Genomic DNA, 18,646 nt, shown 5'->3' with positions numbered 1-18,646 from the left:
TGATTCACTGCTCTGGCCTTGTCTCCAGTCATTCTTCTCTGAGGACAAATCTTTTGGCCATATCTTTGCCTTGGAGGATCATTCAGATTCTCCCAATACAACAGAATTAATTGCCCACAGAGCAGCCATCTCCAGAACAGTGACTCCATTAAACACAGCATGCTTCGGGTAGCTATATGGAAAACACAGATGAAAAAAACTTCATCCACAGAGCTGAAAAATATATTTACCTGAAATCCATATTAAATCCTAAAAACCATTGATTTTCATCAAAACTGGACATAATCATAACATTCAAAATGTCTCACTATATTTGCTCTAGTACTGAATTCAGAAGATGTGGTGATGGCTGTTTAACAAAGGAACAGTCACGTTCACGGGGGCTAGCTCTATCCTTTTGTTATTAGCCATGACAAATAAATGGAAAATCCATATTCACATGCAGGACACCTCTGCTTGGGACAAACAGGGAAAAGCTGTTGACTATGTGTTCACTTTACCATGTTACTATAATCAGACTTGCCTCTGGAATGGCCAAATATTAGACTACCGTACAGCTAACTTAATATTAGTTGCTTCAGTGGCTTTATGGAAGATAAATCCTTAGCATAACTGTTCAAGTTTTTCTTCACAAGTATGAACAGTGGGAACTTAGTGATAGCTGTGATTTTTCAAAATTGTAAGCAACCAGATGTTATGCTACTTCTGAGCTGCACAGCTGGAAAACCCAAATTATTCATGTCTTTAAACAGAAGGTGATTTCCTTCTCTGGTTAAATTAGTTGAACCTTTCCTGTGCTGTCTCCAGCTCTGCTATACCTTGCCCATTAAAGATGCAGCAATTAAGATGAGAATGTATCGCTGCTGTCCTATTTAAGATGGCCACCTCATATGTTCATTGTTTGCTCATTCACCCAGTATGGAGATGCTCTCATGGTGTGCTCCAAAGCAGCTTCTGATTACACAGCAATATTGTTTGTATCATGTAAACTGGAATTTCTCATCACAAATAAATAGAGCAGCCTGTGTACCTGTGATTTGGTGGTGGTTGCCTAAACCATGTACACAGGGTGTTCGACATCTCTTGTTCACGCTTTACATTTAGTTATTTCTCACATTTACATTCTGCCTTTCCTTCAAGGAGATCAAGGCAGCATATGAAGTTCTCTCACACCACCCTCATTTTACCCTCACAACATCCTTGTGAGGTAGCTTAGGCTGAGAGATAGTGACTGGCCCAAGGTCACTCAGGGTGCAATCCTATGCATGTTAAGACAGAAAAAAAGACCTACAGCTCCCAGCATTCTCCAGCCAGCCATGCTGCCTGGAGAATGCTGGGAGTTGAAGGATTATTTTCTGTCTAAACACACATAGGATTGCGCCTTTATCCTACTTACTGTGCGACCTTGGACCAGTCTCCATCTCTCAGCTTAACTGCACAGGCTTGTTATGAGAATAAAATCACAAAAACCCACATTAGGTCCTTGGAGGAAGGGTGGGAGACAAATGTGATAAACAACATTGTCATTGTCCATGGGAAAAAAAGACCTACAACTCCCAGCATTCCCCAGCTAGCCATGCTACCTATGGAATGCTGGGAGTTGAAGGACTTTTTTCTATCTAATCATGCTTAGGATTGTGCCCTCGGTGAGCTTTATGGCTGAGCGGGGATTTGAAACTGGGTCTCTCTAGTTCAACCACTACACCACACAAGGCTGTTTGTGGCAAGAAACACCAGCATGCATGAGACAAACAAGATTGCTGTATGAAGTGTAAATCAGCCCTCATTCTGCTTGGACACGCTGGCATTATCTACAGATTAGGCCATCTAGTTATTCACACAATTATGAGTGTAATACTGCACCAGCCTTAATACTGATCTCGGTGGGACTCACTGTTTATTGCTGCCTGCTTGTGAACATTGTCACAGTCATTAAGTATTCTACTTTGCAAATAAGAGAAATTACTTCTATTCGCAATTCAGTTATTAAGAATGTTCTGTCAGGAAAACTTGGACTTGGAGATCATGAACTACCAGGCAGGAAATGGATGAAAATTGGTATCATCATTCCATTTGTCCTTTTTTACTGGTGAAGTATTAAATTATTTTTGCCCAAACTGGTACTGCATACAAAGTTACTTTCCTATCCTTTTAATTCCATAATTTATTCTGGTGCATGCTGGCACATTCTCCCCCGTTGCTCTTCTCTAACAGCACGCCTATGCCAAATTATCTACCTTCAGTGTGGTGGCCAGGGCAACATCTGCTTTAATGGTCAACACAGACTACAGAGAAAGACAGAAGCAGTTTTGTTTCCAACACTGAACTTTACAAATCTCAAGAATATCTAGATCCATTTCAGTCGGGCTTCAGGCCTGGTTGTGGAAACTGCCTTGGTCGCCCTGTGGGATGACCTCAGCCAGGAGAGGGACAGGGGGAGTGCAACCTGTTGATTTTCCTGGAACTCTCAGCAGCTTTCAATACCATTGACCATGGTATCTTTCTGGATAGGTTGTCCGGGTTGGGAGTTGGAGGCACTGCACTGCAGTGGTTCTGCTCCTACTTGGATGGCCGATGCCAGAAGGTGGTGCTGGGAAATTATTGCTCTGTGCCTTGGCAATTATGCCATGGGATTCTACAGAGCTGTTTTGTCCCCTATGCTGTTCAACATCTGCATGAAACCACTGGGGGAAGTTATCTGGAGGTGTGGGCTGAGGTACCATCAATCTGCGGATGACACCCAGCTCTACCTGTCTTTCTCATCAAACCCAGGTGAGGCAGTGGCTGTTCTGAATCAGTGCCTGGCCATGGTAATGGACTGGATGAGGGCCAAGAAACTGAGACTCAATCCAGATAAGATTGAGGTACTGTATGTACTGTAGGTGGATGATTCGTCTGCCCGGCTAGGTGACATTCAACCCGTTCTGGAGGGGTTGCACTCCCCCTAAAGGATCAGTTTCATAGTTTGGAGGTGCTCTTGGACCCAGAACTGTCAGTTGAGGCACAGTTGAACTTGGTGGCATGGAGCACTTTTTATCAGCTTAGGTATACCAGCTATGCCCTTATCTGGACAGAGATAGCCTAGCTACAGGTATCCATGCTCTGATAACCTCTCATCTGGATTACTGCAATGCATTATATGTGGGGCTGCCTTTGAAAACGGTCCGGAAACTTCAGCTGGTCCAAAACAGGGCAGCAAGATTGTTAACAGGGACTGGCCAGCAAGATCACATTACACCAGTACTTTTCCAGCTGCACTGGCTGCCAGTCCATGTCCAGGTCCAATTCAAGATGTTGGTATTAACATTCAAAGCCTTAAACAGCTTGGGGCCAGGTTATCTGAAGGATTGCCTCCCCCCATATATGCCTGCCTGGACCCTAAGGTCATCCTCAGTGGCCCTTGTCACTGAGCCCCTGCTAAAGGAAGTGAGGTGGGAGGCTACCAGGAAGAGGGCCTTTTCTGCTGTGGCACTCTGGCTGTGGAATGAGCTCCCTAGAGAGGTTCTCCTGGCACCTACGCTGTACTCCTTCCAGTGCAAGAAGACCTTTTAATTCTTGTAGTATTTTAGCATTTTAGCTTCCTAATCTTTTAGCTTTGGTATTTTAAATCTCTACATTGCTGCCAGGTTTTATTCTGGTTGGACTGTTATATTGTGGTTTTAAGTTTTCATATTTTATATTGTTTTATGCGGTGCTTTGCGGTTTTAATTTTTGTGAACCGTCCAGAGAGCTTTGGCTATTGGGCAGTATAGAAATAAATACATAACTAAATAAAATATCCACGGAGGTAAATGGGGATTGAATTACGTATTACGGCCTACTTACGGATGGGACAAAGGATGTTTCCTAAAAACCGCTATGGAGCATTAAATGCCCAAACGTGGACCCTTTTCAGGCCTCTTACTATGGATTTCCTACACATACGCAGGGCAGGAGACAGACCACAGCACATAGCATGTGTGCAAGTTCATATTCTGACCATTTCATTTTGAGACTTGCACGTATTTACTTTTGAGTGCCTACAGCTCAGCAGCCAGATTTTTCTGATATGCTCAGAATCTAGGCTAGTGAACAGCTTGAGGCTGGCCAGATGTTGTTGGACTCAAACACTCATCAGCCAGCATGGCCAATGGTTAGGGAAGGTAGTAGTTGTAGCCCAGCAACATCTGGAAAGCCACAGGTTCCCCACCTCTGATCCAGGCTGACCTTTCCCCATCTTTGTTAGGGATTGTTAACAGATATCCATGAACATAACATGTATATTGCTACGGCCCTGCAGAGTGAGCACATGTCATTTAACTCTAAGGTTTTAAGGCAGCTTACCCCAACCTGGTGCCCCTTGATGATTTGGACTACAGCTCAGCATTCCTGAGCATTGGCTATGCTGGCTAGGGCTGATGGGAGTTGAAGTCCAAAATGTCACCAGGTTGGGGAAGGTTGTCCTAAGGATTCTCCCTTAATGGGAAACGATGGGTAGTACCAGTCTGAGGGGCCCTGGGCAAACTGTACTCTAATAGATGCCCGCCTCTGTCAGTGTGTCTTGGTGGGCTTTCCTGGCTATGGTGGCAGTGCTCCAAGCAGAGCTGGCTAATTGGGTCTAGCCACCCTTTTTATTTCCCTGCTGAGGTCCTGGTCACCGCTTGGAATGAGGGGATGACCCAGGCTCACTGCCTTGTTGTGGCGAAGGGGCTTGCGTAACTCAGTGAAGCCATAAGCTATGCCATGCAGGGCCACCCAAGATGGACAGGTCATGGAGGAGAGTTCTGACAAAATGTGGTCCACTGGAGAAGGAAATGGCAACCCACTCCAGTATTCTCGCCAAGAAAACCCCATGGAACGTATCACAAGGCTAAAAGAGATGACGCCGGAAGATGAGCCCCTTAGGTCGGAAGGTGTCCAATATACTACTGGGGAACAGCAGAGGGAATTTCCAAGTCGCGCCAGAAAGAGTGAAGTGGCTGGGCCAAAGCCAAAAGGACACTCAGCTATGGATGTGTCTGGTGGTGAAAAGAAAGTCCGATGCTGTAAAGAACAATATTGTTTAGGAACCTGGAATGTCAGATCAATGAATCAAGGTAAGCTGGAGGTGGTCAAACATGAGATGGCAAGATTGAACATCGACATCTTGGGAATCAGCGAACAAAAATGGACAAGCACCGGCGAATTTAATTCAGGTGACCATTATATCTACTACTGTGGGCAAGAATCCCTTAGAAGAAATGGAGTAGCATTATAGTCAACAAAAGGGTGGGAAAAGCAGTACTGGGGTACAATCTCAAAAACGACAGAATGATCTCAGTATGAATCCAAGGCAAACCATTCAACATCACAGTAATTCAAGTCTATGCCCCAACCACTGAGGCCGAAGAAGCTGAGGTTGAGCGGTTCTATGAAGACCTACAACACCTTCTAGAACTAACACCAAAAAAAGATGTCCTCTTCATCATAGGGGATTGGAATGCTAAAGTAGGAAGTCAAGAAATCACCGGGATAACAGGCAAGCATGGCCTTGGTGTACAAAATGAAGCAGGACAAAGGCTAATAGAGTTTTGCCAAGAGAACACGCTGATCATAGCAAACACTCTTTTCCAACAGCACAAGAGGCGACTCTACACATAGACATCACCAGATGGTCAATATCGAAATCAGATTGATGATGTACTTTGCAGCCAAAGATGGAGAAGTTCTATACAGTCAGTAAAAACAAGACCTGGAGCTGACTGTGGCTCAGATCATGAGCTGCTTCTTGCAAAATTTCAACTTAAATTGAAGAACGTAGGGAAAACCACTAAACTGTTCAGGTATGACCTAAATCATATCCCTTATGAATATACAGTGGAGGTGAGGAATAGATTTAAGGGATTTAGACCTGATAGACAGAGTGCCTGAGGAATTATGGACAGAGGTCCGTAACATTGTTCAGGAGGCAGCAACTCAATCCATCCCAAAGGAAAAGAAATGCAAGAAAGCAAAGTGGCTGTCTGATGAGGCTTTACAAGTAGCTGAGGAAAGAAGGGAAGCAAAAAATAAGGGAGAAAGGGGAAGATATACCCAAATGAATGCAGATTTCCAGAGAATAACAAGGAGAGACAAGAAGGCCTTCTTAAATGAACAATGCAAAGAAATCGAGGAAAACAACAGAATGGGAAAGACTAGAGATCTCTTCAAGAAAATCGGAGATCTCAAGGGAACGTTTTGTGCAAAGACAGGCATGATAAAGGGCAAAGAAGGCAGGGACCTTACAAAAGTGGATGAGATTAAGAAGAGGTGGAAAGAATACATAGAAGAACTATACAGGAAAGATCTGAATGTCCCTGATAGCCATGATAGTGCAGTCACTGAACTTGAGCCGGACATCCTAGAGAGTGAAGTCAAATGGGCCTTAGGAAGCATTACTAACAACAAAGCTAGCGGAGATGACAGTATTCCAGCTGAGCTATTTAAAATCCTAAAAGATGATGCTGTTAAAGTGCTGCACTCAATATGCCAACAAATTTGAAACACTCAACAGTGGCCACAAGACTGGAAAAGGTCAGTTTTCCAAAAGGTCAGTTTTCCAGTTCCAAAGAAGGGCAATACCAAAGAGTGTTCAAACTACTGTACAATTGCGCTCATTTCACATGCCACCAAGGTTATGCTCAAAATCCTACAAGCTAGGCAGTATGTGAACTGAGAATTACCGGAAGTACAAGCAGGGTTTCGAAGAGGCAGAGGAACTAGAGTTCAAATCGCCAACATTCGCTGGATCATGGAGAAAGCAAGAGAATTCCAGAAAAAACGACTATTTCTGCTTCATTGACTATGCTAAAGCCTTTGATTGTGTGGATCACAACAAACTGTGGCAAATTCTTAAAGAGACGGGAGTACCAGACCACCTTACCTGTCTCCTGAGAAACCTGTACGAGGGTCAAGAAGCAACAGTGAGAACCGGACATGGAACAACCAAATTGGGAAAGGAGTACAATAAGGCTGTATATTGTCACCTTGCTTATTTAACTTATATGCAGAGTACATCATGAGAAACACCAGGTTGGATGAATCACAGGTCGGAATTAAGATTGCCAGGAGAATTATCAACAACCTCAGATACGCAGTCGATACCACCCTAATGGCAGAAAGCGAAGAGGATCTAAAGAGCCTCTTGTTGAGGGTGAAAGTAGAGAGTGCAAAAGCTGGTTTGAAACTCAACATTAAAAAAAGAAGATCATGGCATCTGGCCCCATCACTTCCTGGCATATAGAAGGGGAAGAAATGGAAGCAGTGACAGATGCTATTTTCTTGGGCTCCATGATCACCACGGATGGTAACTGTAGCCATGAAATTAAAAGACGCTTGCTCCTTGGGAGGAAAGCTATGGCGCACCTAGACAGCACAGTAAGAAGCAGAGACATCACCTTGCTGACAAAGGTCTGTATAATCAAAGCTATGGTTTTCCCAGTAGTAACGTATGGCTGTGAGAGCTGGACTATAAGGAAGGCTGAGCGCCGAAGAATTGATGCTTTCGAACTGTGGTGCTGGAGAAGACTCTTACGAGTCCCCTGGACTGCAAGGAGGTCAAATCAGTCAATCCTAAAGGAAATCAACCCTGGCTGCTCATTGGAAGGACAGATACTGAAGCTGAAGCTCAAATATTTTGGCCACCTAATGAGAAGGGAAAAGTCACTGGAAAAGACCCTGATGCTGGGAAAGATCGAAGGCAAAAGGAGAAGGGGACGGCAGAGGATGAGATGGCTAGATAGCATCACTAATGCAATGAACATGAATTTGAGCACACTCCGGGAGAAAGCGGAGGACAGGAAGGCCTGGCATGCTATGGTCCATGGGGTCACGAAGAGTCGAACACAACTTAACGACTGAACAACAAAATTGATACGATAGCTCCCAAATGTCCTCAACCTAGTTGTAGCACTGTTAGCTCCTTGGTGTTCTGAGGAGCTGAAGGTGATGAAACAACTGCGTCAACAATTAGAGAGCAAATGGCAGAAAACTCAGAACGAATATGATCAAACACAGGTAAGAATCCACTTGCAAGCTTATTCTGTGGCGGTGATGGTGGTGAAGAAATCCGACTTCTCTGCCACCATTGCATCTGCTCAGTGTTGTCCAGCGGAGCTCTTTCATGCAGCCTCTTTGGTGGAACACAAGAACTCAAACCCTCAAAGGCCCGCTGTGAACAATTTGCCAGACACTTTGCAGATAAAATTGCTCGTATTCGCGCTGACTTGGATGACATTGTTTCGACAGACAATGATATGGACGAGGCTGGTGCACCATCTAGTCATGTTATGGATACCTTTTGGCTTGTGCAACCTGAGGATGTGGACAAACTGCTTGGAGGCTTGAGGCCTACTACTTGCCCTTTAGATCCTTGCCCATCCTGGCTTGTGAAATCTGCCAGAGCTGGGCTGGATATCTGGACCGTGGAGGTGGTAAATTCTTCCTTGAGGGATGGCAAGGTCCATGCAGCTTTGAAAGAAGCTGTGGTGAGGCCCTTGCTGAACAAATTTAGACCCTATGGTTCTAGATAATTACCGCCCTTTGTCAAATTTGCCATTCTTGAGCAAGGTGCTGGAGCATGTGGTAGCCTCACAACTCCAAGCTGTTCTGGATGAAATTGATTATTCCAATCCATTCCAATCAGGTTTCAGGCCAGGTTATGTGATGGAAACAACCTTGGTCATCCTGGTTGATGACTTACGCCGGGGAATGGATGGGGGAGTGCAACCCTGTTGGTTCTTCTGGACCTCTCAGCGGCTTTTGATACCATTAACCATGGTAACCTTCTGGATCGTTTATCTGGATTGGGAGGCACAGTTTTAATGTGGTTCCAATCGTTTCTGGGGGAGCGGTCTCAGAAGGTGATGCTGGGGACTTCAGTTCCATCCCATGGCCATTAGCCTTTGGGGTGCTTTAAGGCTCTTTCTTGTCCCCCATGCTTTTTAACATCCATATGAAACCACTGGGGGAAGTCATCAGGAGGTTTGGGCTGAAATGTCATCAGCATACGGATGATACTCAGCTCTACCTCTCATTTCCATCTGCACATCCCAGAAATGCTGTGGAACTCCTGAACCTGTGTCTGGAGGCTGTCTTGGGATGGGTGAAGGTGAACAAGCTGAAACAGACAAGACGGAGGTACTGTGGGTTGAGAAACCAACTACTTCGGATGGAGGTTTACAACTGGTCTTAGATGGGGTTGCACTCCCCCTGAAAGACCAAGTGTGCAGTCTGGGAGTCCTCCTGGACTCTGAGCTAACTGGGGAAACCCAGCTGGCTACAGTGTCCAGGAGTGCCTTTTACCATCTTAGGTTGGTATGCCAACAGCAGCCCTATCTGGAAAGGACGGACCTTGCCTCAGTTATCCATGCACTAGTCATGTCCAGGCTGCACTACTGTAATGTGCTATATGTGGGGCTGCCTTTGAAGATGGTTCAGAAACTCCAGCTTGTGCAGAATCCGACCACCTGAGTATCATGTGGGGGCGAGGTGATTTGATCATATAACGCCTATACTGCGCTAGCTGCAGTGGTTACTGGTGCATTTCTGAACCCAATTCAAAGTGCTGGTTTTGATTTCTAAAGCCGTAAACAGTTTGAGACCAAGTTACTTGAAGGACTGCCTTCACCCATATCAGCCTGCCCACACTTTAGGATCAAAAAGAGAGGCCCTTCTCATTTACCCACCCGTGAGAGCAGTCAGGTGGGTGACCACATGTGAGGGGGCCTTCTCTGCAGTGGCCCCACACCTTTGGAACAAGCTGCCATTGGAGGTCCTCCCTGCTCCGTCATTGCAGACTTTTAAGAAGGCCTTGGAAACATATTATTTTACCTTGGCCTTCTATTGATATGACAGCTATTGTTGCTGGTACTGCTGTTAACATTGCTGCTGGTTGTATTGTTGGCTTTTACTGTTGCTTTTATTGTTCTTATGTTTTTATCACTTTTAATATTTTAACTGTTTTTATTTATTTTATTGTTGTAAGCCATCTTGGGGGGGCTTCTACCCTGAAAGGCGGCCAAGAAATGTTTTAAATAAATAAATAAATAAAATAAATGCCCCTGAGCGACACTAGGTTATGAGAACATAAGAACATCTGGAAAGCCATGCTGGATCAGACCAAGGATCCATCTAGTCTAGCATTCTGTTCTGGCTGATCAGCTGCCCCACGGGAAACCTACAAGCAGGCATGAGTACAACAGCACCCGCCTGCCCATGTTCCCCAGCATTGTGGGAAATTAAAAATTTGGCGAAATCCAGTCACCTGGCACTGCTCAGGGGGCCAGAACAGGAATTATTACTATTATTACAGAGGACCCAGGGCAGGCATCAGCAGGGGGGCTTGGCAGCTGCCCAAGTAGAGTTCCCCATTTATCAACTTGGTAACTCTCCCTATTTTGCGTTTTGGGAACTTCTGTTATACATCTTAGTGAGGCCTGCCATTTGTTGAGTTTTAGTTCCTCGCCACACGTCTCTAAAAACCAAGCCTCTGAGTATGGCACAGATGCAGCTATGTGCACAATAGAGACAAGATACAAATCTGTCTATGGAGATTTATTTTTGAAGTGTTATTGTTCTAGTGTGAGCTTAACTGGGGGAGGAAAAAGCTCTCTACTTTTAAATGGGTGTAGCATACAAGATAAGATATTGCCTGCTCCTTGAGGAGACAAAAACTGCTATAGCTGGGTTTTTTATATGGATGAACACAGCTGCCTGCATTTCTGGCCTCTCCTTGGGGGGTGGGAGTGGAGGTGGGTTGGGGGCTGTTATGATGAGAGTGCCTGCAGTTCAAAATTTACCATTACACCAGTGAGTGTATGTAGACAACATATTAAAAGCATGACACCCAAATCAATATTGAACAAATGAGCAAACTGTTGTAACATGGCAGGAAAGTTCTAAAACTGCAAGATGATGTCCCCCAATGTTATTTATTATTTTACAAAGTTCTTTGGCAAGCTGGTGTATCGTCATCCCATTTGGAAAGTTCTTAAATCAGGAACATAGCGGGAGCAAAAGCAGCCGGTGAGTTCAATACTGCATTCGTTTTGGGCTGTTTTTTTTAGAAAACAAAATTCACAGAACGAGGAGCTGCTGAAAGTCTGTTATACATCTCTCTCCGTAGCTACACTCAAATTTCCTCTTAATGTCGCATGAGATCATCGACAAATAAAACTAGAGAAATGCTGCCATATGGTCTGGTTCCCTACATGCAACAGAACGAATTAACGTCAGAAGAAAGAAAAAAAACACCAACAAAATAGTACACATTTTACAGCTCCAAAAATGAAGGAAGATTAAAGAGACCTCTGTTCTGGAAAGCGGAGGGTGAATCGCGAAAATAATTTCAGTGAAAGGATCTGAAAATGTTGCAGGGGTAGCTTGGACAGCAATCTCGCAGGACCGTAAAGCTGCACTCCTAGTCGCTTACCTGGCTGGGAGCAAGTCCCATTGAGCTCGGTGGGGCTTACTTGCAAGTAGACATGTATAGGACGTGTACCTGTCCAAATAACCCTATCCCCATAGATTTAGCTCGGTGAATATTGATAACCTTTGCATCTTGAATCTTCCATTCTCAGCTCAAACGTAGCTCATGCCAATAAAATCAATGAAAGGTTAGACTGGAGAGCATGCCGCCGCACTGCCTCCTCCCCACGGCTAGGGTTTTCTTCCCACGAGCTTCAGGTGAATTACTTCTTTAATGCGCGGGAGGGCACTTTACCGCCCGGGCTACGGTCTGCTTCTTCGGGGGAACCACGCCTTGTAACGACCTCCGCCGGGGAGAGGGCGCTCTTTGCTCCCCTCAGCCACCACGGCGCATAACATACACAGGCAAGCATTCGTGGATTAAAGGGGATTCCCTGCTTGGGCTCCGGCGGCTGCCTATAATGTGGCCCCGGCCAATGGGAAGAGGCTCTTTTCTTTAGCTCTGTGCTCCAATCAGTGCTCGTGACAGCCTCTTCCTGTGGAAGCTGCCGAGCGCGGACGGAGTCGCCCGGAGCGTCCCGAGCGCCCGCCTCGCCCCCCTCCCGCCCCGACGCTGCTCTCTCGCTCCCTCTCTCTTTCTTTTCCCCTGGCTTCCCGGGGCGGGGAATTGACTCCCTTCCTTCCTTCCCTGTTCCCACCCACCTTTGCAATTGCGAGCAAGATGGAGGAGCGGGGCGGCTTTTGCACCCGTCCAGGGCACTGTTGTTAATGCAGCCGCGCCTGCCTGGCTCCCCAAAGCCTGCAACACCCTTCCTCCCGCTTGCCCGCCGCCTGCTTCCATCCTTTCCCCCCTCCCCCCGGCTTCCTGCTGCTGCCCTGATTGCAGCCCCCTCCTCCCATCTCCATCCATGCGCCCTCCCTTCCCCCTCCTGCAATTGTCTCTGCTTTTTTTGCTCCCGCATGCATCCATTACTTATGCATGCGCTGCACACCCTGCCTCTCTGGAGGGGCTGCCGGGGTCTCTCCTAGAGCTGTGATCTCTGCGCGCACACCTTCAATCGTGTCCTCCATCTATTATTACAGTCATTGCTGCTGCCTGTGCAATCGAATCGAGCCACCCAACCAACCAGCCGCCCTTTTCTTTTCTCCTCCCCCCCCCCCCATCTCCGCCGCCCCGCTTTGCACCACCATCATCACCACCACCATCGTGTCTCTGGATGGATTTCTTGCAGGTTTTTTGCTAGAAGGTGACGCCGGAGACCCGGTGGCAAAATTTTAGACCCCCCCCCCAATCCTGCTGCTGTCAGGATCCAGTCAGAGAGGCTGATCAGAGTGGCGGTGGCAGTGGGATCGGGTCCGGAGGAGCCACCGACCGCATCTAGCAGCCATGAGCGGCTCCACGACCGCCTCCTCCACCAGCGGCAACGCAGCCGGGGAAGGGGCGGAGGACGCTGCCAAGGATTCCGCAGACATCGCGGCTTTCTTCCGATCGGGTGAGCTCTCCTTTTCGCCGAGGGAAAACGCGAACTTGGGCGGGGGGGAGAGAAGAGAGAGAAAATGCTTTTCGAAGGACTTGGAGGGGGGAAAGCGGGGGGAGATCTTATTCTATTTTCCTTCCTCATCTCTCTTCCCAGACAGCCGGGCCGTGGGTTTTGTGCCCTCTGAATCGCGGATGCGCTAAATGTCTGTATCTAGGAGCAAAGGGAGTTGTGGTTTCCCATGCCTGGGTGCTTAGGAAGCACAACCAGTGTTGTGGCCATGTGTCGAATGGGAGGAGTGTTCGGGAGACCCCAGACAAGAAACCATGCGTGTATCTGTGTGCACTTTATGGTGCCTTTTCCATGGCTAGTAGCCGAAGCTGATGGAGATGAAGAGAGAGCCCCCCCCCCCCCCCGAGTTCATCTTTAACTAGCTCTGGTACCCTGTGGTAGTCGGTAAAGGCCAGGTCCCACTTCTTACTAAATGAGTCAGCCGAGGAGAGTATAAAAGGCGTACTGTACCCCACAGTGTGTACCTCGATGTCATAATCCACAGCCTTTGTCACAGTTTCTGGTCACCTTAGTTGTTGCATGCAAGGGATGGCAACGAAACCATTTCCTCTTGTTCCGGTCTCCGGGGGTGGGGGAGAGAGCACTGTTCGGTAGCCTTTATTGTGGCCTGACTTATTTATTTTTTCCTTCTGTTAAAATATAGAAGCCTTCTGTCCCCCGCCTGCCTGGCGGCATTTTGGGATCTGATACATTTATGGAGTACAAATATATGAAACAGGTGGCTACAAATATAATTGGCCTCCTTTGTATGGATTTTGAAAGCCTTAGTATGAATCTGGTGTGATAGGTGGACATTGGCGCTGCAGTCCTATACCCACTTATCTGGGAAGTCAATGAACTTGGTTCTGAGTTAACATGTGTAGGGCTGCACTGTAAGTGTCTTTGTGTTTTGGTGCTTGTAAGGCAGGTTCTAGGAGGCCTGTTGGCAAAGAGCACATGCATCTTGCATAGTAAGCGGCAACACAAGGGAAATGCCAGGAGCCTTCCCTTACATGGTCACTCCAGCTGTTGTGGTAGCCTCCTTGTATCCTATTACAGTGGTGGTGGTAAAACTGTGTTGTTTTTACATGCTTGTTGATGGGGGTAAGGGCTGCAAATGGAAGGCAAAATGGATAAGGAGGAGAAGGGCATAGATTCATCTAAAACAGACCCTTTCCCCAAAACCTACAAGTGAAACGGGTAACTTCTGTGTCACTGGACGGATGCCTGTTGTGTGTGTGTGTGTGTGTGTGTAAAATTGCCCAGTCCCAGTCTTCCCAGTGAGCTCAATACTTGTGCCCTAGAGGAACATATGTGAGTGAAATGCCTTAAAACTGTGCTGGGTGTGGGGAGGAAGGAAGGGTTTGTATGGATTGCTTTGCACCCAGTGTAAATGGACAAGCAGGGCTTGTGTGTCCCTAGCTTGCACAGCTGAGCTGCAAAGGCTCTCTCCCCTTGAAAAGTGTGGGGGGGGGGCCCTAGGGGGAGGTTGTTGGGATATAAATGGAAGTCACCACCACCTCTTTGATGCCTTGAGATGATGAGCCAATACAGTCTGCAGCAAAGGAGTGATTCAGTTGTGCTCTTGGACAAATCAGAGCAAAGCAACGAATCCTGCTCTGAATTCAGGAGGTGAGAGATATTTGCGGATTGGGGGGTGGGGGAGAGGAGATAGGACTGTCCTTACTAGCGCTTGCCTGCTGTGTCTGCTGCCAGGGAAGGGGAAGCCCAACAGGAAGCCCCCTGTGACCTACTGAGTTTCCTTGTGACCACCTCTTTGGCCAGTAGCAGAGATGGAAGATCTCTCTTTGGACTTCCCTCCCTCCTGCTAGTGTTTTTTGGTTCCTTCTGCTCCTCAGTGTTATAGGCTGCTGCTCATCATCCTTTCAAGGAGGGGAGCGAGGGCAGCCAGCTGGACGGCTTGCTTCATCTGAATGCCTTTAAAAGGACTGAGCCTAGTGAGACCTGGGGAGGGGTGGGGGAAGAAATGCAGACTCATCGCTGGAAAAATGAAGGGGTGCCTGAGTTAGGTCTGTACATTCGTCTCTGTTAGTAATGTGGTGTAGAGGGGATCCGGATAGACCTGGATTGCTCGGAATACGTATTGGTTTGGCTGCTTGTGCTCTCCTTGACAAAGAATTGGGAGGTGGTGGTGGTTGTGGGGGGATATGGAGAAGAGAAGCATGAAAACTGCCAATAATTTGGTGCCCCTGGGAGAGGGTTATGGTAGGGGGACTTGTATACAATGTGATCAGAAGCCTCTCAACTCAAAGTACTCTCGTCTGGGAAAAATCTGATGGTGGCTGTGTAGACAGGTGGCCAACTTTCTTCTGAGCTATGTTTTCATTCTATGAAACAGTCTCCCACGATAGGCTGCATGGATCATGTTCCTCAGAAATCCATAATACTATTTGATATGCCTGCCATGGACAGGGCCTTGTAATACTGAGGCCCAGGGGTACCCTATTCTAGCCTACAATCACACAGCACAGTGCTCGCAGTGCACTTTGATTTTGTGGGAATTTTCATTTTCAAATCAAAAAATTGATTTGGGGGGAGGGTTGATAGCTTGTACAAATAATGCTTGCACCCTGATCAAGGTTGGTACTATTTTGTCTGGAATAGCCGGCTTTGTTCTGGGCTGCGTACCGACACTGTTCAGACATGTGCCAATTGTAAGACAAGACGTTATGTAGGAGTTGGTGTAGGCCAGTATATGTTGGCTTTCATTTAAAACAGGCTTACAGATATGTTCGCAAAACATACTAGCTCATAAGAATTTTAGTAGCTTGCATGTCCGCAAGATCCTGTTTTAGCTGTTTGAGGCCTGAAAAGAGGCAACTCAGTTAAGGGACTTTTTGCAAGTCTGGTTGAAAGCATATTATGCAGTGGTGGTTCTACTTCAGGTTTTATTTGGTTTCTGACTCAATGTCACTGTTACCCACTGAGCCCATGGGAATGGTTGCAGTAAAAGCCTAAATGAGAATATTGGTAGTGACAACACAGGAATATTTGAAAGGCTGCAAAAACACAGGAAACAATTGTTGACAATTGCTTCTCTTCAGAATCACCTTAAACCAGGCATGCAGAGACACACTGATTTGGGCAGTCCAGACAATGTGAGTTTTTTTTTCTCTCTTCAGAGATTAGATTTAATAATTCCACCTAAATAATGGTTTCAAAACAGGTTTCAAAATCTGTGAGATGGCTTTTTGTGTCAGTCATTGGTTATATGCTGGGAAAGGCATTAAAATAATAAGTGTTTGTGCAGGAAAGACCTCTTCACAGCAGACATCTGGAGGTATGGCAATTTACAATAAGTGAGAAATGTATTGATGGGGAACTGACAAAAAAGGGAGAATCTGAAGGGATAACTGGGCGAGGGATGGGGTTAAGGCGTAGTGCAGCAATGGTGTTTCAAGCATGTGAGTAGGATTTTGAAGCTGGGCAGCAACAGTGACTGGTCTTCCCAGACTGCGAAGGAGGGAGTGGGCTTTGAGTTTGGAATGGTGCAGCAGCTGTTAGAAGAGTGTATGAGTCATTGGGAAGGGTGAACTTTTTATGGCATGGAATGTATTGTCTATGGACTGCTAGTTGTTTCCAGTGGACTAGCAAATTTCTAAATAGGACTCAAGCCATCAGCATTGGGGCCTATAAGCATTTAATAGGTTAAGGGCGCAATCCTGTGCATGTTTAGACAGACTTCCAGTTATGCTGGCTGGGAAATGCTGGGAATTGTAGGACTTTTGTCTGTCTAGGGCTAAAACCTATGCATGTTTAAACACTACAAGAGAAAGGCTTAAACAGAGTAAGGCAGACAGTAAAATTGCTTGTAATTAGGTATAATTAATAGTACCCTGCTCTGAATAAGTCTTCTTGAAAATAAACCTGAGAAGACAACTGAAATCAATGCTTGTAGTCGGACAGCTCCAACACAAATTTGAAGTAGGACTACAGAAAGCTATGAACAGAGTGCTAAGTTTCCTGTTTAGTAGTACAGAAACAGTACTTTCCTCTGTTCCTAAAATGTTGGCCTGCATCTCCCAGAGTCCAGAGGATTGCCTTACAAGAACTTAAAATTATAAATGTTAGGGACAATCTGTGATTGGATCGCCTGATCTTTCCTTTAAAAAAGAAAAAAAAGCAGCAGCTGTGTGGACCTCTAAATTGGGTTGGCCACAACACTGGATGAGAGTGAGGGAGTTAGCCATTTCCCCTGCTCTGAAACTGCCCCTCCCCATGCTGTTTTTTCCCCATGGGAAAACATGTAAGCTTTCCTCACCAGGGCAAATAGCAACTTTGGAGTGGGAATTTAGATCAAGAAAATAGCACTGGTGGAAAAGGGTTAACCCCTCCTCCCCCCAGTGCCACAACTTTGATCCAGCTGGGGGCCACCCATGGCTGCTTTATATCATTGGGAGAACTGATTTCACCTTGTATGGTTTGGCCTTTCAAAGCACTGCAGCATTTCCCATTTCCTTGGAAAGAGTGTGGACACATTTCTCGGTGTACTGGAACTTGGGTGGAAATGTTTCCTTATTGCTTGAAATAACAGGCACACTAACACGTTTGGCCAAATCCAATATGCACAGTTTGAAAGGATGCTGTTGAGCTTGTGGGCTTAATACTTTGGTGTGTGCAACTTTCTTGCCACTTTCAATTTCCTGGTTTTTATTGGTAAAAATCAATGTTGGTAGTGCGATACTGCTTCCATATTAAAGAAGCAGTTGTGAAGGCATTATGTGTCGACTTAAAGCCTTATACAGCTGTGTTGTAAACAAGGGACGAAAAGAGAGTTTTTTCCACGATCTTCTCCCCTTGTTCTTGCTTGTTCCCTGCAATTATATAACTTGGTCCACTAGTTTTGATGTATAGCATGTGTGGTCTACTTTTTGAAAATACCTTCTAAAAATAGATGGAGCGGTGACTTTGAACAAACTAGATCAAGTAAAGTTCCAGAAGTTGTGTAATGTTAGAGTTCTTTACTGTTTTGGTGGGTAATTTGAACTGTTTTTAAAGGAGTTTATTTTTAGTAAATATTTTTACAATGGTCTAAATAGTAAAATCCAGGCCTTGAATTTCAGCTGCTTTCTGAATCTTAATTCCTGAGTATAAAGTCCATCTTAATAGCCTAAATACTGTAAACCACTGTCTTTCTATCTTCCTATATTCAAATAACATCAACTTTTGCAGAAATTCCCATCGCTGGGAATTTATGGGTGGTGGAATGTTGTACTGCACACAGTTGGATTGTGTATAGATGGTTCAGATGCAACACCAGACCATGGTTCTGTATGAATGAGCAGTCAAGACACCATGGGCTCCTCTCCTTACGCATGGTGATTCTCTCCCACTTTTGAGGTGAACCACAAACCATCCAAACTAACAAACTATAGGCCCTATAGGCATGTAACGGCAGTCCATTGGTTTAAGAAACAAACAACAAACCATGGGTTAAGCGCTTGGTTTTTAAGCCTCCAAACAACCCATCATGTTTAAACTGATAGGTTGTCGTTACGTGTGAACCAGTTCATAGTCTGCACTTGCCCTGCAAATCATGGGTTGCTGGTTTGGATGAAATCCAAATCATGGGTTGCTGGTTTGGATGAAGTGGCTTGAAAGTAGGCAAGGAAGAGAGAGTGTTCAAAACCAAGGCTCCTTGATTTCTCATTTGGATAGTGCCAACCCATGGT

At 45.9% G+C, this 18,646-nt stretch overlaps 1 protein-coding gene across 3 annotated transcripts in view; it reads left to right on the top strand.

Moving 5' to 3' along the window:
• TRIO (trio Rho guanine nucleotide exchange factor) overlaps positions 1-18,646 on the top strand; it is a 339,772-nt gene that overhangs the window by 8,087 nt on the left and 313,039 nt on the right. Inside the window, exon 1 of one of the 3 annotated variants that reach the window (XM_084850575.1) lies at positions 12,741-12,917. The exons of the other annotated variants lie outside the window; for them this stretch is intronic. Coding sequence (XP_084706701.1) covers positions 12,812-12,917 — 106 coding nt within the window. The 5' untranslated portion in view covers positions 12,741-12,811. Of the gene's footprint in view, positions 1-12,740; positions 12,918-18,646 lie in introns of those variants that run through there. 3 annotated transcript variants of the gene reach the window in all.

This window comes from Heloderma suspectum, chromosome 4, assembly GCF_057233095.1.
Source record: "Heloderma suspectum isolate Gila_16-S chromosome 4, 16-S_ref, whole genome shotgun sequence".
Taxonomy (NCBI): Eukaryota; Metazoa; Chordata; class Lepidosauria; order Squamata; family Helodermatidae; genus Heloderma; species Heloderma suspectum.
This window is presented reverse-complemented; position numbering and strand designations above follow the sequence as displayed.